Genomic DNA, 21,417 nt, shown 5'->3' with positions numbered 1-21,417 from the left:
ACTATATAAACCTTCTATTGAATTTTTTCTCAGAGAAAAGAATCCTCACAAGGGGTAGAAAAGCCGTTTCTGGGTTTATCCCAGGATTCCAAATTTCAAGAATTGAGACAGACAAGATTATAATCTCTATTTAAGCTCCTAAAGTAGTCTAGTAATGGGCTTCCTGGTGGAGAATAAAGGCACAGTGTTGGCATCAGCTTAGGGCAGAGGGGAAGGAGAGCTCAAGGACTTGTCCTGAACCTCAGCGATTGTAGAACAAACTGCCCGACTTGCCTTTTCCGTCCTACACAACAGTAATTTATATTTTGTAGGATCCTACAGATTAAACAAAAATGATTCTATGTACTGTATATTTGCTTAATCCTCAAGGCAACTCGGTAAGGTAGGTGTTATTTCCATTTAAATAGGCGAGGATAGGCTCAACCACATTATCATTATTGGTTATTGACTAGAGTGTTACACATTTCACAAAAAACTTTCATACACATATCACTCTGAGCCTTTTACCCTTGTGATATAGATAAGATATACAGCTATAACCCTCAGTTTATGAGATGTGAAGGAAGGTTCAGCTAGTGGAAGGTGCAGCTGGACATTGGCAGGGCTTGAAAAAACAGGAGAGTACCCATCATCCCATCATCACATTGTCCAATGACAAAGACGAGTTGGGGTGATCGTGGTGAGGGGTGGCTCCAGGGCTGGGCCATTCATGAGCACAGATGATATGGCAAGTCTCTGGCTCTTCCAGACATAGGAGAAGTTCTAATTTCATCTTCATGGAGCAGCAACAGAAAGAGGAAAAGGATCTTGGAAGTGAAATAAACATCTGCATAGGATGGTGGGTGGTAATTCCCCAAGCTTTTTAAGTTCTCCTAAATAGGACTACTAGATAAAATACAGGATGCCCATATAGCTGATGCAACACTGGGGGGAGGCTTATACTAAAAACTACTTGTTGTTTATCTGAAATTCAAATGTAACTGTGTATCCCATATTTTTATTGGTTAAATATGGCAGCCCTATTCCTAAGGGAAGGGTAATTCAATCTTATGGCCCTTGCTCTCATCACTATAAAGCAACTGTACAATGGTGACAATAATCTACCAATGGCAATTGTGATTGGAGACCTCAACTGAGATAACTTCTTCTTATTTCTGACTTGAGCAGCCTAATGTTAGCGTTGGGGTAAATTTAAATATTTCTGTAGCTTTTGAATTTGGAAGATCATGCATTACACAATTGTTAGTGAAGTCTGGTTTCTGGCACTGAACTAACAATGTGGTCCATACTGTACCTCTGTAGTACAACTCTCCCCAGATGACACTGGTCAGAGAATCCCACACACAGCCCTCGCACCATGCTTTCCTCATCCCATTCTTTGAGTAGAAGAGTCACTTACTTGTATGGGATGTGTTTGCTGCCATTGACGAGAGCCAGGATGACATTGCCCAGAGCAGACAGTGAGAGGCACAGTCCTGAGCCTCCTTCCCGATTTTTGCTAAGAGCTTTCACACAGCTGCCAAGATCAATGAGGTGCAGGCGGCTGCGGCCTCCAGACACTGTCACAGGAGAGAAGACAAGAGAAGAAAGAAGTGGTTAAGTTCTGGCAAACATTCATCTGTCCTTCATATAGCTCCTCAGGAAATCTGATGGGACAAAAGAGGAAATAAAAGGTTGAAGTTCATGGCCTAGTAGGAAACCCCCTCAAAATTATGCAGGGGTAACAAATAGCATGGTCCTCTTAAATTCTGTCCACCACACATCCCTGATCTTCTAAAACCTACTGATATTTCTACTATAAATAAATGAATAATTCATGTAGGCTGAATTAGATGAAATTTCACAGAGAAGGTAAATGTCTACATTTACCTTCATCTTCTTTGTGTAGCAGGATTCTGAAACTGATGATATTAAAACATAAATAGCCCATAAGTGATTATCCGCTTTGATGGACTGTCATAGAGACCGTGACCTAAAGCTCAGCCAGGAATCATGTTGATAACCCAAAGTAAAACCAGGAAGAATGAACAACCAGGTGCAGAGTCAGGGAACACCCAGATATTTGCTGAGTACCTGCCAAGTGCCAGGTGCTGCACAAACATCAGTCTCATTCAGTTCCCCTGGGAAAATCACAAACTTGCTCATGAGAACTTCCACTTCTGGCCTAGAGGAAGTAACAGCGACCAGATCTTTCCCCTTACCGGAAAAAACCAAAAACTGAATAAAATGTGTAAAACAACCGTTTGCAAGACACTAGACATCAAACAGCAAAAGACAGTGATCCTGGAGAGGTGGGAAGTCAGGGAGGTGAGCACTAGCCGTTTCCCAGCTTACTGCACTGACAGAGTTTTCGGGCCATGGCTCAGAGAGAGGGAACTCAGGTGGAGCCTGGCAGACTCTCTGAACTGAGGAGCTAGAGCTGAGAGTCCAGGGAGGCCAAGGTAGCAACATTTCCAGGACAGAGTGCTGGAGAGGAGAGAACTCTGGAGATTTGTAGTAGGTCTTCTCAAGTATTCAACCTAGTACTGATCAGCACAGAGTGATGAAACTACCCATGGCTGGGGAACTAACCACTGGAAAAGATTAGAAGTAATAGCGCACAGGACTCACACAAGGCCAGGAATACTGCTTGTTCCCAACAGCCGGACTAGAAAACCTCAAGATTCACAGGGCACTGGGCAGGGTACCCGCAAGGGTCTGGCTTCAGTAGTCAGGAACACTTAGCCCTAGACTGAGAACTGACTGGGTTCCACCTTAACAAATCTTAAAAGTAAGGCCATAAAGGATCAAACTGTTTCTAAACAACTGCATCCCCAAACAAAGATTAAAAACATTAAAAAAATAAAGAAATGTCCAGCACCCAATCAAAAATAACCAATCAAAAAGAAGCAAGAAAATGAGAGCTATAATGAAGAGATCATTGAAACCAACCCAGAACTGACACAGATATTAGAATCAACAGAGAAGGACATTAAAACAGTTATGATGTTATTTCAAACATTAAAAACGTTAAATAGGGACATGGAATGTATTAAAAAGATACAAATTCAATCTTTAGAGATAAAAACTACATTGTATGAGATGAAAAATACACTGGTTGGGATTAACAGCGTATTAGACATTGCAAAAAGAAAGATTGGTGAATTTGACAATATAGCAATAAAAATGATCCAAGATGAAGTACAGAGATAAAATTTTAAAACAAACAACCAGAAACCGATTAAAAAAAAGAGCTATAGGACTACTTCAAGTGTCTTAATATGTGTGCAATTGAAGTCCCTGAAGGGAAAGACACAGAGGGTGGTGCAGATAAAATATTTAAAGAAACAGTGGTCAATACTTTCCCAAATTTAATGAAAACTATAAACCCACAGATCCAAGAAGCTCAATGATCCCCTGGCACAAGAAACATGAAGAAAACTACACTAAAGCATATAATAATCAAATGGGTTAAAACTAGTGATGATGGAAAAAATCTTGAAAATAACCAGAGGAAAAAAATTATGCTACATGTAAAGGAACAAAGATAAGATGATGGCAGATTTCTTGGAAATAATACAAGTGAGAAGACAATGGAGCAACATTTTTAAAGTACTGAAAACTGCCAACCTAGAGTTGTACATCCAACCAGAATATCATTCTCAGATAAAAGGGAAATAAAGACTTTTTCAGACTTAAAAAAGCTGAAAGAATTCATCACAAAGGATATACACAAAAGAATGAAGAGCTTTGGAAATGACAACTATGTGAATAAATACATGCTATCCTCCTCTTATTTAAATCTCCTTAAAAGCTAATTGACTGTTAAAGCAAAAATAACAACAATGTAACATGTGGGCTATAACATATGCAAAATTAAAATGTTTGACAACAATAACACAAAGGTTAGGAGTGGAGAAATGAAAGTACTCTATTGTAAGGTTCTTATTCTAGACATGAAGTGGTATAATATCGCTTAAAAGTAGACTGTGATAACTTAAAGATGTATACAATAAATCCTACAGCAATCACTAAATAATAAAGAGTTACAACTAAAAGGCCAACAAAGGATATAAAGTGAATCATTTACAGTGCTCAATAAATTCAAAAGAAAGCAAATAAAATAAAAAGGAGAACAAAGAACAGACGGGTTGAATAGAAAACATAGAGAAAAATAATACTTTGGAACACACCATATGAAGAATCCCATTAAATGTAAGCTGTCTGAATACCCTTATTGGAAAGTAGATATTGTCAGATTTGATAAAAAAGCAAGACTCTACTATATGTTACCTATGAGAAGTGCACTTCAGATATACAGAAACAATAGGTTGAAAATGTAAGTATGGAAAAGGCTATACCATGCAAACAGTAGCCATAAGAAAGCTGGGGGCGGCTATATCAATATCAAACAAAAGAGACTTAGGACAAAAATATTGCTAGAGGGAAAGCGAGCCATTTTATAATGATAAAGGGCACAATTCATCAAGCGGTCATAACAATACAAGTGTTTATGTATCTAATAACAGAAGTTCAAGTACGTGAAGTAAAATCTGATAAAATTGCAAGAATAAACAGGCAAGTCCAGAATTACAGTTGGAGATTTCAAATACCCCTTTCTCAATAATTGATATAATAAGCAGACAGAAAACCAGTAAGGATATAGAAGATCTGAACAACTATCAACCAATTCATTCTACTTGACATTTGTTTAACACTCAACCCAACAACAGCAGAATACACATTCTTTTGAATTGCACACAGAACATTTAACAGGATAGACCGTATTCTGGTACATAAAATAAGTCTAAATAAATTTCAAAGGATTCACGTCATTCATACTATGTTTTCTGACACACTAGAGTTAAATTAGAAGTCAATCCAGAAAGATACCTGGAAAATCCCTAAATATTTTGAAACTCAACAGCTCAAAATAACTTAGGGTCAAAGAAGAAACCAAAAAGCAAATTAGAAAGTGTTTTTAAGTGAATGAAAATGAAAACACAACATATCCAAATTAGTAAGATGCCTTTAAAGAAGTACTTAGGAGGGAATTCATACCATTAAATGCCTATATCAGAAAACAAGAGGTCTCAAATCAATTACCTCAGCTTCCATTTTAGTAAATTAGAAAAAGATGAGCAAATTAAAGACTAAATAGCAGAAAGGAAATAATTAATATAAAAGCAGAAATCAATGACATAAAAAAATTAAAAAAACAATAGGGAAAACCAATGACATCCAAAGCTGGTTCTTCAAGATCAATAAAATTGATAAATCCCTAGCATGACTGATCAGCAAAGAAAGAGAAGACACAAATCACCAATGTCAAGAACAAAAGAGGTGGCCTCACTACAGTTTCTACAAATATAAAAAGGGCAATAAAGAAACATTACACCAGGAAATTAGACAACTTGGAAGAATGAACAAATTTCTTGAAAGATACAAAGTACCAAAGCTCATTCAAGAAGTAATAGATAATGTGAATAGCTCTACATCCATTAAAGAAATAGAATCTGTAGTTAACAACTTTTCCACAGGGAAAGCAGTGCCTTTAACTGCACCGGAGAATTCTATCACACATTCAAGGAGGAAATAATATCAATTCTACACAAATTCTTCCTGAAAATTAAATAGGAGAGACAACTTCCCAATTAATTCTATGAGGCCAGGATTACACTGATACCCAAAACAGACAAAGATATTACGAGAAAAAAAGTTGAAGACCAATATCCCTCATGAACAATGATGCAAAATTTCTAAACAAAATATTAGTGAACCATACTATAAAACTGTATCTAGGAACATATTAAAAGCATTTTATACCATGAGTAAGTGGGACTAATCCGAGGAATACAAGGTTGGTTAACAAAAAATTGATCTATCATTATAATTTTAACAGATATTACCATATTAACAAACCAAAAAGAAAAATGATTCTCTCAGTAGATGCAGTCAAAGCATTTAACAAACTCCAGCATCCACTACTGATAAAAATGCTCAGCAAAATATAAATTGAAGGTGATATCCTCAGTTTGATAAAAAGTGTCTAGGAAAAACCTACAGCTAATGGCATTCTTAATGGTAGAAAACTAAATGCCTCCCAAGATCAGGAACAAGACAAGGATGTTCACTCTGACCATTTCAATTCAACATTGTACTGGAGGTTCTAGCCAGTTCAATAGGCAAGAAAAAGAAATAAAAGGTATCCAGACTGGAAAGAAATAAGTCAAACTGTCTTAATTGGCAGATTACATGATTATCTATGTAGAAAATCTAATGGAATCCACAAAAAAGCGACTAGAACTAATAATTGAGTTTAGCAAGGTTGCAGGATACTAGATTAACAGACAGAGATCAACTGTATTTCTAAATACAACTTCTAAATACAATTTCCAGTAACAAACAACTGGAAATTGAAATTTAAAAATATCTTTTACAATAACATCAAAAATATTAAATACTTAAGGATAAATCTGACAAAAGATATGTATACTGAAAACTACAAAACACACCTGAGAAAAACTAATAAAGACCTGAAAAAATAGAGAGATAAACTGTGTTCATAGGTCGGAAGACTCAATATTAAGATGTTAATTCTCTCCAAAGTGATCTATAGATTCAATGAAAACCCAATGAAAAAATCCCAGCAGGCTTTTGTGGTAGAAAGTGATTCAACAAAATCAATTCAGAAGCTGACTCTAAAATTTATATGCAAATGCACAGGAGCTAGAATAGCCAAAAAACAATTTTATAAACTAAGCACCAAGTTGGAAGGCTAACAGTATCTTTCTTTTTTTTGCCGTACGCGGGCCTCTCACTCTTGTGGCCTCTCCCGTTGCGGAGCACAGACTCCGGACGCACAGGCTCAGCGGCCATGGCTCACGGGCCCAGCCGTTCCGTGGCATGTGGGATCTTCCCAGACCGGGGCACGAACCCATGTCCCCTGCATCGGCAGGCGGACTCTCAACCACTGCGCCACCAGGGAAGCCCTCTTTCTTTTTTTTAAACATCTTTATTGGAGTATAATTGCTTTACAATGTTCTGTTAGTTTTTGCTGTATAATAAAGTGAATCAGCTATATGTATACATATATACCCATATCCCCTCCCTCTTGCATCTCCCTCCCACCCTCCCTATGCCACCCCTCTAGGTGGTCACAAAGCACCAAGCAGACTTCCCTGTGTGATGCAGCTGCTTCCCACTAGCTATCTATTTTACATTTGGTAGTGTATATATGTCAGTGCTACTCTCTCACTTCATCCCAGCTTACCCTTCCCCCTCCCTGTGTCCTCAAGTCCATCCTTTACGTCTGTGTCTTTATTCCTGTCCTGCCCCTAGGTTCATCAGAACCATTTTGTTTTTTTAGATTCCATATATATGTATTTGTTTTTCTCTTTCTGACTTACTTCACTCTGTATGACAGACTCTGGGTCCATCCACCTCACTACAAATAACTCAGTTTCGTTTCTTTTTATGGCTGAGTAATATTCCATTGTATATATGTGCTACATCTTCTTTACCCATTTACCTGTCGATGGACTCTTAGGTTGCTTCCATGTCCTGGCTATTGTAAATAGTGCTGCAGCGAACATTGTGGTACATGACTGTTTTTGAATTATGGTTTTCTCATACTGTTATGGCTAACAGTATCTTAAGACTTATTATAAATCCACCATAATCAAGACAGTGTGGTATTGGTGTAAAGATTAAAAAAATAGATCAATGGAGTAGAATAGAGAGTCCAGAAATAAGCCTGCATAAATATGGACAATTTTTGACAAAGTTGAGAAGGTAATTTAGTATAGATAGGATAGTTTCTACAGCAAATGATATAGCCATATAAAAAACTTTAATGCATAAAAATATATACAAATTAACTAAAAATGGATCAAAGACCTAAATGTAAAATATAAAATTATAAAACTTCAAGAAGAAAGCATAATATGACACATTTTTGATCTTGGGTTAGGCATACATTTCTTAGATATGATGCTAAAAACATGATTCATAAAAGACACAGAGATAAATTGAACTTCATTAACCTTGAATATTCATAGTTTTCAAAATACACTGTTAAGAGAGTAAAAAGATAAGCCACAGACTGGGAGAAAGTATTTGCAAGTCATATATCTGATAAAGGACTTATAACCAGAGTACATAAAGAACTCTCAAAACTTAACTGTAAGACAAAAAACAATTTTAAAAAGGGCAAAAGACACCTCACCAAAGATGTATGGATTTCAAATGAGGACATGAAAAGATGCTAAACATCACTGGTCATTAATGAAATGCAAATTAAAACCACAGTGAGATACGACTTCATATCTATCATATAAAAGGCTAAAATTGAAAAGACTGGCCATACTAAGTGTTGGTGAGGATGTGGAGGAACTGGAATGCTCATGTACTGCTAGTGGGAATATAAAATGGTGTGGTCATCTTGGGGAACAGGTTGGCAGTTTCTTAAAAAGTTATAAATTCATGTATGGTCCAACTATTCCAGTTTGTCTAGGTATTCACCCCAAAGAAAAGGAAATATATGTCCATATAAAGATTTGTACATGAATGGGTATGGTACTTTTATTTGTAATACCCAAATTGGAAATAAAACAAACGTCCATCAGCACATGAATAGACAGGCAAACTGTGGTCATCCAGACAATGGATTACTACTTAGAAATATAAATAAATGAACTATTGATACATGCAACAAAGTAAATCTCAAAATAATTACGCTAAGTGAAAGAAGCTACTCAAAATAGTACAGACTGTGTGATAGAATTCCATTTATATAAAATTCTAGGAAATGCAAACTAATGTATAGGAACTGAAGCCGAGTTCAGTGGTGGTTACCTGGGTATGGGGAGCGGGAAGGAAAAGGAGCTAGAGGGAGTGATTTCAAAAGGTCCCAAAGAAACTTTTGGGGGTGATGAATATGTTCAACATCTTGATTGCATGGGTATATACATATGACAAAACTTATCAAATTATATACTTTAAGTATGTGTGGATTATTGTATCTACAGTATATCTCATTAAAGCTATTAAAAAAAAAAAAAAGGAAATATGCCCAAGATCATGGTAGAGCTAGAATTCAAACCTTTAAGACATATACTCCTCATCCTACACCATGTGGCCTCAGCCAGTTCTGGGGACAGCAGGAGCTACGAGCTGCCTTTTTGTCCTAAGCCCCACTGGCCCAGGGGAGTGTGGCCCTCAGCACATCACCCGAGCTCCTGGATCATCTCCCTTTCCTGCCTCCAATCCCCAGGCAGCAGCAGACTCCTACTTCTCAGGCCTCTGGATTCCTACCTTTCCAGGGTGACGCAGCCCACACCATCAGAACTGGCCCACCTCCTATTGCTCTAGGACAGCCACTATTCCCTCTGCTTTCTACTCTGCATGGAAGGAAAACAGCAAAGGTAGAAATGGTGACTTCCCAAAGCTGTTGGAGAAGCCAGGTCACCTGGGACAAGGTGGAAAAGGGGTTGGCTGAGAAGGCTGATGCAGGGCGTGGGATGAGGGTGTGTCTGGGTTCTGCTGGGTGTGCAAGGCGCATGCGGGCAGTGTCTGGAAGCTCACACATCTGCAGGCAGAGTCCACAGGACAGTGCTGATGCAGGAGAGCAAGGAAAATGTCTGGGAAACACTGTCCTGAGCCCAACCTTGTCTCTCTGCCCATCCCACCCTCAACTTCCACATCAAGTACTGAGAAAAACAGTGATAAAGGTTTAAAGAAAGCACAACATTTCATTGCAGGCCCTCCAGTGGCTCTGGTACACCTGTGGCAAAGAATTTTCCACATTAAGGATGTTATATTTTGTTTACCTCCAACTATTCCTCAATAAAAATCCTTAAAAGGGTGAGAGACCATCAAGATGGCGGAAGAGTAAGACGTGGAGATCACCTTTCTCCCCACAAATACACCAGAAATACATCTACATGTGGAACAACCCCTACAGAACACCTACTGAATGCTGGCAGAAGACCTCAGACCTCCCAAAAGGGAAGAAACTCCCCACGTACCTGGGTAGGGCAAAAGAAAAAAGAAAAAACAGAGACAAAAGAATAGGGATGGGACCGGCACCTCTGGTAGGGAGCTGTGAAGAAGGAAAAGTTTCCACACACTAGGAAGCCCCTTCACTGGCGGAGATGGTGGAGGGGAAGCTTTGGAGCCATGGAGGAGAGCGCAGCAACAGGGGTGCAGAGGGCAAAGTGGAGCGATTCCCGCACAGAGGATTGGTGCCGACCAGCACTCACCAGCCCCAGAGGCTTGTCTGCTCACCTGCTGCGGCAGGTGGGGGCTGGGAGCTGAGGGTCCGGCTTCGCAGGTCAGATCCCAGGGAGAGGACTGGGTTGGCTGCGTGAACACAGCCTAAAGGGGCCTAGTGCACCACAGCTAGCTGGGAGGAAGTCCAGGAAAAGGTCTGGAACCTCCTATGAGACAAGAGACCATTGTTTCGGGGTGCACAAGGAGAGGGGATTCAGAGTACCGCCTAAATGAGCTCCAGAGATGGGCATGAGCCGCGGCTATCAGCCGGACACCAGAGACAGGCGTGAAACGCTAAGGCTGCTGCTGCAGCCACCAAGAAGCCTGTGTGCAAGCACAGGTCACTATCCACACCTCCCCTCCCGGGAGGCTGTGCAGCCCGCCACTGCCAGGGTCCCGTGATCCAGGGAAAACTTCTCTGGGAGAACACACAGAGCACCTCAGGCTGTTGCAATGTCATGTTGGCCTCTGCCGCCGCAGGCTGCCCCGCATTCCGTACACCTCCCTCTCCCCGGACTGAGGGAGCCAGAGCCCCATAATCAGCTGCTACTTTAACCCCTTCCTGTCTGGGCGGGGAACAGACGCCCTCAGGCGACCTACACGCAGAGGCAGGGCCAAATCCAAAGCTGAACCCAAGGAGCTGTGTGAACAAAAAGAGAAAGGGCAATTTCTCCAGGCAGCCTCAGGAGCAGCGGATTAAATCTCCACAGGCAACTTGATGTACCCTGCATCTGTGGAATAATTGAATAGACAACTGAATCATCCCAAAATTGAGGCAGTGGACATTGCGAGTAACTGTAGACTTGGTGTTTGCTGTCTGCATCTAATTTGTTTCTGGTTTTATATTTACCTTAGTTTAGTATTTCGAGTTTATTATCATTGGTAGATTTGTTGATTGATTTGGTTGCTCTCTTCCTTTTTTTTATATATAGATATATATATTTTTTTCCTTTTTCTCTTTTTGTGAGTGTGTATGTTTATGGTTCTTTGCATGAATTTACCTGTATAGCTTTGCTTTTACCATTTGGCCCAGGGTTCTGTCTGGCCAGTTTTTTGGGTTGTTTTTGTATAATTTTTAGCACTTGTTATCATTGGTAGATTTGTTGTTTGGTTTGGTTGCTCTCTTCTTTCTTTCTTCAGTTTTCTTTTTTTTATTACTTTTTAATTTTTAATACTTTAAAATTTTTTTATTTCAATAACTTTATTTTATTTTTCTTTCTTTCTTTTTTTCTATCTTTTCTTCTGAGCCATGTGGCTGACAGGGTCTTGGTGCTCTGGCCGGGTGTCAGGCCTGTGCCTCTGAGGTGGGACAGCTGAATTGAGGACATTGGTCCACCAGAGACCTCCCAGATCCATGAAATATCAAATGGCGGAAGCTCTCCCACAGATCTCCATCTAAACACTAAGACCCAGCTCCACTCAACGACCAGCAAGTTACAGTGCTGGACACCCTATGCCAAACAACTAGCAAGACAGGAACACAACCCCACCTGTTAGCAGAGAGGCTGCCTAAAATCATAATAAGTTCACAGACATCCCAAACACATAACCGGATGCAGTCCTGACCACCAGAAAGACAAGATCCAGCCTCATCCACCAGAACTCAGGCACTAGTCCCCTCCACCAGGAAGCCTACACAACCAACTGAACAAAGCTTAGCCACTGGGGACAGACACCAAAAACAACGGGAACAATGAACCTGCAGCCTGCAAAAAGGAGACCCCAAACACAGTAAGTTAAGCAAAATGAGAAGACAGAGAAACACACAGCAGATGAAGGAGCAAGGTGAAAACCCACCAGACCTAACAAATGAAGAGGAAATAGGCAGTCTACCTGAAAAAGAATTCAGAGTAAAGATAGTAAAGATGATCCAAAATCTTGGAAATAGAATGGAAAAAATACAAGAAACATTTAACAAGGACCTAGAAGAACTAAAGAGCAAACAAACAATGATGAACAACACAAAAAAGGAAATGAAAAATTCTCTAGAAGGAATCAATAGCAGAATAACTGAGGCAGGAGAATGGATAAGTGACCTGGACGATAGAATAGTGGAAATAACTACTGCAGAGCAGAATAAAGAAAAAAGAATGAAAAGAATTGAGGAGAGTCTCAGAGACCACTGGGACAACATTAAACACACCAACATTCGAATGATAGGGGTCCCAGAAGAAGAAGAGAAAAAGAAAGGCACTGAGAAAATATTTGAAGAGATTATGGTGGAAACTTCCCTAATATGGAAAAGGAAATAGTTAATCAAGTCCAGAAAGCACAGAGAGTCCCATACAGGATAAATCCAACGACAAACATGCCAAGACACATATTAATCAAACTATCAAAAATTAAACACAAAGAAAAAATATTAAAAGCAGCAAGGGAAATATAACAAATAACATACAAGGGAATCCCCATAAGGTTAACAGCTGATCTTTCAGTAGAAACTCTGCAAGCCAGAAGGGAGTGGCAGGACATATTTAAAGTGATGAAAGGGAAAAGCCTACAACCAAGATTACTCTACCCAGCAAGGATCTAATTATGATTTGACAGAGAAATTAAAACCTTTACAGACAAGCAGAAGCTAAGAGAATTTAGCATCACCAAACCAGCTTTACAACAAATGCTAAAGGAACTTCTCCAGGCAGGAGACACAAGAGAAGGAAAAGACCTAAAATACCAAACCCGAAACAATTATGAAAACGGTAATAGGAACATACATATCGATAACTACCTTAAATATAAATGGATTAAATGCTCCCACCAAAAGATATAGACTTGCTGAATGGATACAGAAACAAGACCTGTATATATGCTGTTACTTAAATGTAAATGGATTAAATGCTCCCACCAAAAGACATAGACTGGCTGAATGGATACAGAAACAAGACCCGTATATATGCTGTCTACAAGAGACACACTTCAGACCTAGGGACACATACAGACTGAAAGGGAGGGTATGGAAAAAGATATTCCATGCAAATGGAAATCAAAAGAAAGCTGGAGTAGCAGTTCTTATATCAGACAAAATAGACTTTAAAATAAAGACCTTTACAAGACACAAAAAGGACACTACATAATGATCAAGGGATCAACCCAAGAAGAAGATAAAACAATTGTAAATATTTATGCACCCAACATAGGAGCACCTCAATACATAAGGCGAATGCTAACAGCCATAAGAGGGGAAATCGACAGTAACACAGTAATAGTAGGGGACTTCAACACCCCACTTTCACCAATGGACAGATCATCAAACATGAAAATAAATAAGGAACCACAAGCTTTAAATGATACATTAAACAAGATGGACTTAATTGATATTTATAGGACATTCCAACCAAAAACAACAGAATACACTTTCTTCTCAAGTGCTCATGGAACATTCTCCAAGATACATCATATCTTGGGTCACAAATCAAGCCTTAGTAAATTTAAGAAAATTGAAATCGTATCAAGTAACTTTTCCGACCACAATGCTATGAGATTAGATATCAATTACAGGAAAAAGATATGTAAAAAGTACAAACACATGGAGGCTAAACAATACACTACTAAATAACCAGAGATCACTGAAGAAATAAAAAAAATACCTAGAAACAAATGACAATGAAAACACGACGACTCAAAAGCTACGGGATGCAGCAAAAGCAGTTCTAAGAGGGACGTTTATAGCAATATAATCCTACCTCAAGAAACGAAACATCTCAAATAAACAACCTAACCTTACACCTAAAGCAATCACAGAAAGAAGAACAAAGAAACCCCAAAGTTAGTAGAAGGAAAGAAATCATAAAGATCAGATCAGAAATAAGTGAAAAAGAAATGAAGGAAACGACAGCAAAGATCAATAAAACTAAAAGCTGGTTCTCTGAGAAGATAAACAAAATTGATAAACCGTCACCCATACTCATCACAAATAAAAGGGAGAAGACGCAAATCAATAGAATTAGAAATGTAAAAGGAGGAGTAACAACTGACACTGAAGAAATAGAAAGGATCATGAGAGATTACTGTAAGCAACTACATGCAAATTCTTAGAAAAGCACAACCTTCCGAGACTGTGCCAGGAAAAAATAGAAAATATAAACAGACCAATCACAAGCACTGAAATTGAAACTGTGATTAAAAATCTTCCAACAAACAAAAGCCTAGGACCAGATGGCTTCACAGGTGAATTCTATCAAACATATAGAGAAGAGCTAACACCTATCCTTCTCAAACTCTTCCAAAATATAGCAGAGGGAGGAACACTCCCAAACTCATTCTACGAGGCCACCATCACCCTGATACCAAAACCAGACAAGGATGTCACAAAGAAAGAAAACTACAGGCCAATATCACTGATGGACAAAGATGCAAAAATGCTCAACAAAATACTAGCCAACAGAATCCAACAGCATATTAAAAGGATCATACACCATGATCAAGTGGGGTTTATCCCAGGAATGCAAGGATTCTTCAATATACGCAAATCAATCAATGTGATACACCATATTAACAAACTGAAGGAGAAAAACCATATGATCATCTCAGTAGATGAAGAGAAAGCTGTTGAAAAACTTCAACACCCATTTATGACAAAAACCTTCCAGAAAGTAGGCACAGAGGGAACTTACCTCAACATAATAAAGGCCATATATGACAAACGCTCAGCCAACATCATTCTCAATGGTGAAAAACTGAAAGCTTTTCCTCTAAGATCAGGAAGAAGACAAGGTTGTCCACTCTCACCACTGTTATTGAACAGAGCTTTGGAAGATTTAGCCACAGCAGAGAAGAAAAAGAAATAAAAGGAATCCAAATCGGAAAAGAGGAAGTAAAGCTGTCACTGTTTGCAGATGATATGATAGTATACATGGAGAATCCTAAAGATGCTACCAGAAAACTACTAGAGCTAATCAATGAATGTGGTAAAGTAGAAGGATACAAAATTAATGTATAGAAATCTCTTTCATTCCTATACACTAATGATAACACATTTGAAAGAGAAATTGAGGAAACACTCCCATTTACCATTGCAACAAAAAGAATAAAATACCTAGGAATAAACCTACCTAAGGAGATGAAAGACCTGTATGCAGAAAGCTATAAGACACTGATGAAAGAAATTAAAGATGATACAAACAGATGGAGAGATATACCATGTTCTTGGATTGGAGGAATCAACATTGTGAAAATGATTATACTACCCAAAGCAATCTACAGATTCAATGCAATCCCTCTCAAACTACCAATGGCATTTTTCATAGACCTAGAACAAAAATTTCAAAATCTGTATAGAAACACAAAAGACCTGAAGAGCCAAAGCAATCTTGAGAAAGAAAAACGGAGCTGGAGTAATCAGGCTCCTGGGCTTCAGACTATCCTATAAAGCTATAGTAATCAAGATAGTATGGTACTGGCACAAAAACAGAAATATAGATCAGTGGAACAGGATAGAAAGCACAGAGATAAATCCACACACATATGGTCACCTTATCTTTGATAAAGGAGGCAAGAATATACAGTGGAGAAAAGGCAGTCTCTTCAATAAGTGGTGCTGGGAAAATTGGACAGCTATATTTAAAAGAATGAAATTAGAACACTCCCTAACACCATACACAAAAATAAACTCAAAATGGATTAAAGACCTAAATGTAAGGCCAGACACTATCAAACTCTTAGAGGAAAACATAGGAAGAACACTCTATGACATAAATCACAGCAAGATCCTTTCTGACCCACCTCCTAGAGAAATGGAAATAAAAACAAAAATAAATAAAGAGCAGAAAGAGAAAAACAAATATCGTATATTAATGCATATATGTCGAATCCAGAAAAATGGTACAGGTACCGGTTTGAAAGGCAGAAATAGAGACACAGATGTAGAGAACACACATATGGACACCAAGGGGGGAAAGTGGGTGTGGAAGGGCGATGGTGGTGGGATGAATTAGGAGATTGGGATTGACATATATACACTAATATGTATAAAATAGATAACTAATACGAACCTGCTCTATAAAAAATAAATAAAATGCAAGAAAAATTCAAGGAAAATATAGCAAGGAAAAGAGAACATACACAAGATGAAAAGACAATCCTCCGAATGGGAGAAAATATTTGCAAATGAAGCAACTGAGAAAGGATTAATCTCCAAAATTTACAAGCAGCTCATGCAGCTCAATATCAAAAAAACAAAAAACCCAATCCAAAAATGGGCAGAAGACCTAAATAGACATTGTTCCAAAGAAGATATACAGACTGCCAACAAACACATGAAAGGATGCTCAACATCACTAATCATTAGAGAAATGCAGATCAAAACTACAGTGAGGTATTACCTCACACCAGTCAGAACGGCCATCATCAAAAAATCTAGAAACAATAAATGCTGGAGAGGGTGCGGAGAAAAGGGAACCCTCTTGCACTGTTGGTGGGAATGTAAACTGGTACAGCCACTATGGAGAACAGTATGGAGGTTCCTTAAAAATCTAAAAATAGGGCTTCCCTGGTGGCGCAGTGGTTGAGAGTCTGCCTGCCGATGCAGCAGTCCGGGAAGATCCCACATGCCGCGGAGCGGCTGGGCCCGTGAGCCATGGCCGCTGAGCCTGCGCGTCCGGAGCCTGTGTTCTGCAACGGGAAAGGCCACAACAGAGAGAGGCCCGCGTACTGCAAAAAAAAAAAAAAAAAACCTAAAAATAGAACTACCATACGACCCAGCAATCCCACTACTGGGCATATACCTAGAGAAAATCATAATTCAAAAAGAGACACATACCACAAAGTTCACTGCAGCACTATTTACAATAGCTAGGACATGGAACCATCCTAAATGTCCATGGACAGATGAACGGATAAAGAAGATGTGGCCCATATACACAATGGAATATTACTCAGCGATAAAAGAAACAAAATTGAGTTATTTGTAGTGAGGTGGATGGACCTAGAGTCTGTCATACAGAGTGAAGTAAGTCAGAAAGAGAAAAACAAATACCATATGCTAACACATATATATGGAGTCTAAAAAAAAAAGTTTATGAAGAACCTAGGGGCAGGACAGGAATAAAGATGCAGATCTACATCTGAACCCTCAAGAATGGACTTGAGGACATGAGGAAGGGGAAGGGTAAGCTGGGACGAAGTGAGAGAGTGGCATGGACATATATACACTACCAAATGTAAAATAGATAGCTAGTGGGAAGCAGCCGCATAGCACAGGGAGATCAGCTCCGCGCTTTGTGACCACCTAGAGAGGTGGTATAGGGAGGGTGGGAGGGAGACGCAAGAGGGAGGAGATATGGGGATATATGTATATGTATAGCTGATTCACTTTGTTATAAAGCAGAAACTAACACACCATTGTAAAGCATTATACTCCAATAAAGATGTTAAAAAAATAAATAAGTAAAATTAATTTTTTTAAAATCCTTAAAAGGAAAGACATAATATGTTACTTCTCTTTTATCCCATTTTGTATCATGCAAGATCAGTCCACGGCAGTGTGCAAGGGAAATAGTTATTTTTAAAGCAAACTGTCATCTGTTTTGCAACCTAATTATATAGACAGGAGAGGCTCAGATATTTCATTCGCTCCACAGATTAAAGGGCAAAGACAGGGACCAATTTGGACTTTCAGTAGTCCATTTGATGTAATGGAATAAAATGCATAATGTGCATGTAGTAAAACAGAACACAGAGAACAAAAGGCACAGTTTAGACTGTGCTGAAGAATAATATTTTAAAATACCTATAATTATACCTGCATGAGTCACAATGAGAGTCACATTTTTAACAATGGAAAATCAACTTTGCTCTATATCCACTGGAGTTTCACTAGTCACAGAATTCTGAACTTCACACATGGTGCTAAATCTGAAATGGTACAAAGTGAGTGAGCACAGGCCACCTGCTGTGACCATGAATTTCCATGACTGCAGGTGGCTGGAGAGAAAGAAGTTCTAGAATCAATGAACAAAATAGGTGATAATTAATGGCAGGTAAGAAGCAGGTTCCTCATGGACTTTTCAGATTTCTGAGGTCACAGCTTCAAGGTTTAGAACATAACCCAGTCTGCCTTGAGACTATTTATATTTGAATATGTATATTTCAAGTCTAGACTTTGACCAAATGAAATTACCCACATGCCTTACTCTCCCACAGGAAACAATATACTAATTCACTCCTGAGTGACTCTCCCAACTCATGTTCATGGTGCCAGGAAATGCTAAATTCTCCTAAAATCACTTAATTCCTACAATGATCCTGTAGTGCAAGAACTGGCACTATTTTACACAGATGAGGAAACTGAGGTTCACAGATGCTAAATAAATCACTTAAGATCTCATAAGATCTCAGATGCTGAATCTAAGACAAAAATCCAGAGCTAACTATAAAGCATGTAGAAACTCTTTTAACTCACTTTCCTATAACTTAGTGGTTCCCAAACTTTGCTGCATATCAGAATCACCGTGGAATCTTTAGAAAATACAGATGCCTGGCTCCCACTCCCAGGCTTTCTAATGTAATTGGTCTGGAGTACGACACAGGCACTGGGGTTAGCCGAAAATCTCCCCAGGTGATTCTCTTGTGCAGCAAAGTTTGGGAACCATGGTCTTGCCACTTGGCCAGGTTAACCAAGGCCCTCCGTCAGCTGTGTCAGGCACGCTGCCTGATGCCCACAGCACGTTGTATGCTTGTGAGGTGTGTTGGCTGTTCCCAGTTTGTCTATGCACTTTTGCACCAAAAACATGAGCTGTACACTTATCAACAGGTCAGCTGGGTTTCCTCCTAAACCTAATTATGCCACTTGTACTTGATATTATAAATAAAAATATAATCAAATATTATGTAAACCAATAAAATATGATTATGTAAAGAGAGCTAATATTTCTAAAAAAAACCTGAAATCAATGCTTTGGAAAGATGTGATTAAAATGAGTTAATTTTTGAAAAAAGATGCTGAGTCAGGTGTGAATGAGAAATTACAGAGTAGAAAAAATTGTAAGAATCTAGGGAAAGTCTATACCCAGTTAGCTGCACAAGTGTCTCTTAAGTTCTTCAATTGCTCAGAAGAAATTGAAAGCAAAAACCAGACTATTATTAATGAGTGTGGTTTACAAAAGTCAGAATCTGAAGCTGAAAACTCATCTCAAAGAGAAAGCCATGGCCCTGTATCAGAAGACCGGTGAATAAACACACAATTGTATGTTTTAAGCTGAAAGTGTTTTAAGACATGAATGTATCCTTTTATATGATTTCCCTTTTTAACCTAACTTTCTCCTTAACTGATAACTCCTTCTGACCCTGTTGTATAACAGGGCTGTGAACTCACACCACCTGCTTACCCAAAAAGTAATTGAATGGTTGCTCTCTTTCTGAAACAGCTGCAACTACGTAATGGAGAAATTCACTCACTGTTTAACATACAGCACACATTTCATGTGGTGTGACATGTAAGGTCTGATGTGCAGGCACACCTCTAGGCTGTGGAGGACAGGGGGCCAGATGGCAGGGGACCCTGTCCTCAGGGAGCCTGTAGTCTGATGGGGCTTAGAAAGCCCAGAATGGCTGAGATATAAGGTGAGTAAGGCAGTGGCCTCACATCCCCCAAACTGCTATGGGACTTAAAGGAGAAAGATATTCCACAGAGGGGAGAATCTGAAAGACTTATGGGGAGGCAGCTCAAGGGGGTAGTAGGGTACAGACAAGGTTTTTTTATTGTTGACGTTATTGTTCCTTCCTCTCCCTTCCTTCCAAGATGAGACAGCCCTGACTTCAGTGGTAGGAGAGACTGAAAATAAAAGCACAAAAAGACGATTGATGGAGTCCCAATTGGTGGGGTCCCAGAAAAGGCAGAAGGGGAAAGGATAAGGAAGGCAAGGAGATGGGAGGAAGCAGACCTATGGGAAAGGAGTGGGGGAAAATGAGGTACAGGGACAAGGAGGTTTGATGCTAAGAGGACAGAAGCTGAGGTCATAGCCAGACTGACTTTCTTCTCCTTAAACAGGAAGCTGGTTATCTGTTGAAAGAGGTAGAGCAGGGGTCTCAGGCTTCAAGAGGAGGTTGGGAACTGCTGCTCTGATGCAGGTGGTGGGAAGGCCATGAGAGACCACTGTGGGAATTCCACACTGCACGGTTTGGAAAATTGTCTCCTGGCCAAATATCTTAAAAATTGTATTACAAAAATCTAAAAACATCAAACTGTCATTTCACTGTTGACCAAGGGGAACATGAGAGCCCTAAAGTAGCCCCGCCATGTGTGGCCATCCTCGCTGCACAGGGCTTTGCAATGCGGGACAGCAGAGGCCCGGTTCTGCACCATTTAGAAGCAATGCTCCTTCCTAGATCCCTTTTCCTACATCTACCACCCAAATAATGGATCTCTAGAGTCCTACAGACAGCACAGCCCTGGATAGGGCATCAGCTGATTCAAGCCATTCCAAGATATAGGAAAGAGGGGTTTGGTGGTCAAAAGAAAACCAAGATAAGACTTGTAAACAGATGAGTGCAGGCAGAGATGAATGTCCACGTCCTCACACGGCGGTTCAGGTGCACACACACAGATGGATGCCCGGGTGCTGGTACACAGGTGCACACACAGCCAGCCCAGTCCGCACTTGGCCTCTACACTTCCCCTGGAGGCAATAACGTGAATGAACAAATCAGAGACCTAGTGTCATTCTCAGTCCTGGGCAATAGTTGCTTGCAAGCTTAGATGACTCATCAAAGTGAGGCTTTTAAAAACCATCTTAATCAATAGGACTTAGAAAATTCTGTATTGTGAACGTATTCCACTGAAGTATCACTCGTAGCATCTGGCTTTGGACTCCTAATTCACTCATCTTTATGAGGAGCACCTCCTGACTGTCATGGTTTTAGGGTCCCTTCCCCATTGCTGCAGTTCCCAAGGGGAATCTCAAGCCTTTACAGACATAGCTTTGCAAAGCAGGGGAAGGCTCCACGACAGGTGAAGAATCAGCCCCACTAACGCTCCAAAGATTTTAAAGCAGGGAATATTTTAAGCTTAACCCAGCGCTATCTGCAAAGCAGTGATACGTCCACACAGAATTTTCTTTTCTACCTTGCCTGGACATGTTGTAAACATTTTTGTCTGTCCACTTATATGTGCATATGTGTATGTACGTGTGTGTTTATAAAATGCATATATGTGTATAAGCTCCAGGTGCC

At 39.5% G+C, this 21,417-nt stretch overlaps 1 protein-coding gene across 2 annotated transcripts in view; it reads right to left on the bottom strand.

The window, feature by feature from the left end:
- KIF26B (kinesin family member 26B) overlaps positions 1 to 21,417 on the bottom strand; it is a 500,361-nt gene that overhangs the window by 66,681 nt on the left and 412,263 nt on the right. For both annotated transcript variants that reach the window (XM_067729537.1, XM_067729538.1), the window contains one exon: positions 1,400 to 1,559. In XM_067729537.1, coding sequence (XP_067585638.1) covers positions 1,400 to 1,559 — 160 coding nt within the window. The remainder of the gene's footprint in view (positions 1 to 1,399; positions 1,560 to 21,417) is intronic.

This window comes from Pseudorca crassidens, chromosome 2 (assembly GCF_039906515.1).
Source record: "Pseudorca crassidens isolate mPseCra1 chromosome 2, mPseCra1.hap1, whole genome shotgun sequence".
NCBI classification, from domain to species: domain Eukaryota; kingdom Metazoa; phylum Chordata; class Mammalia; order Artiodactyla; family Delphinidae; genus Pseudorca; species Pseudorca crassidens.
The sequence above is the reverse complement of the archived record's forward strand: the minus strand, read 5'-3'. Positions and strand labels throughout refer to the sequence as shown.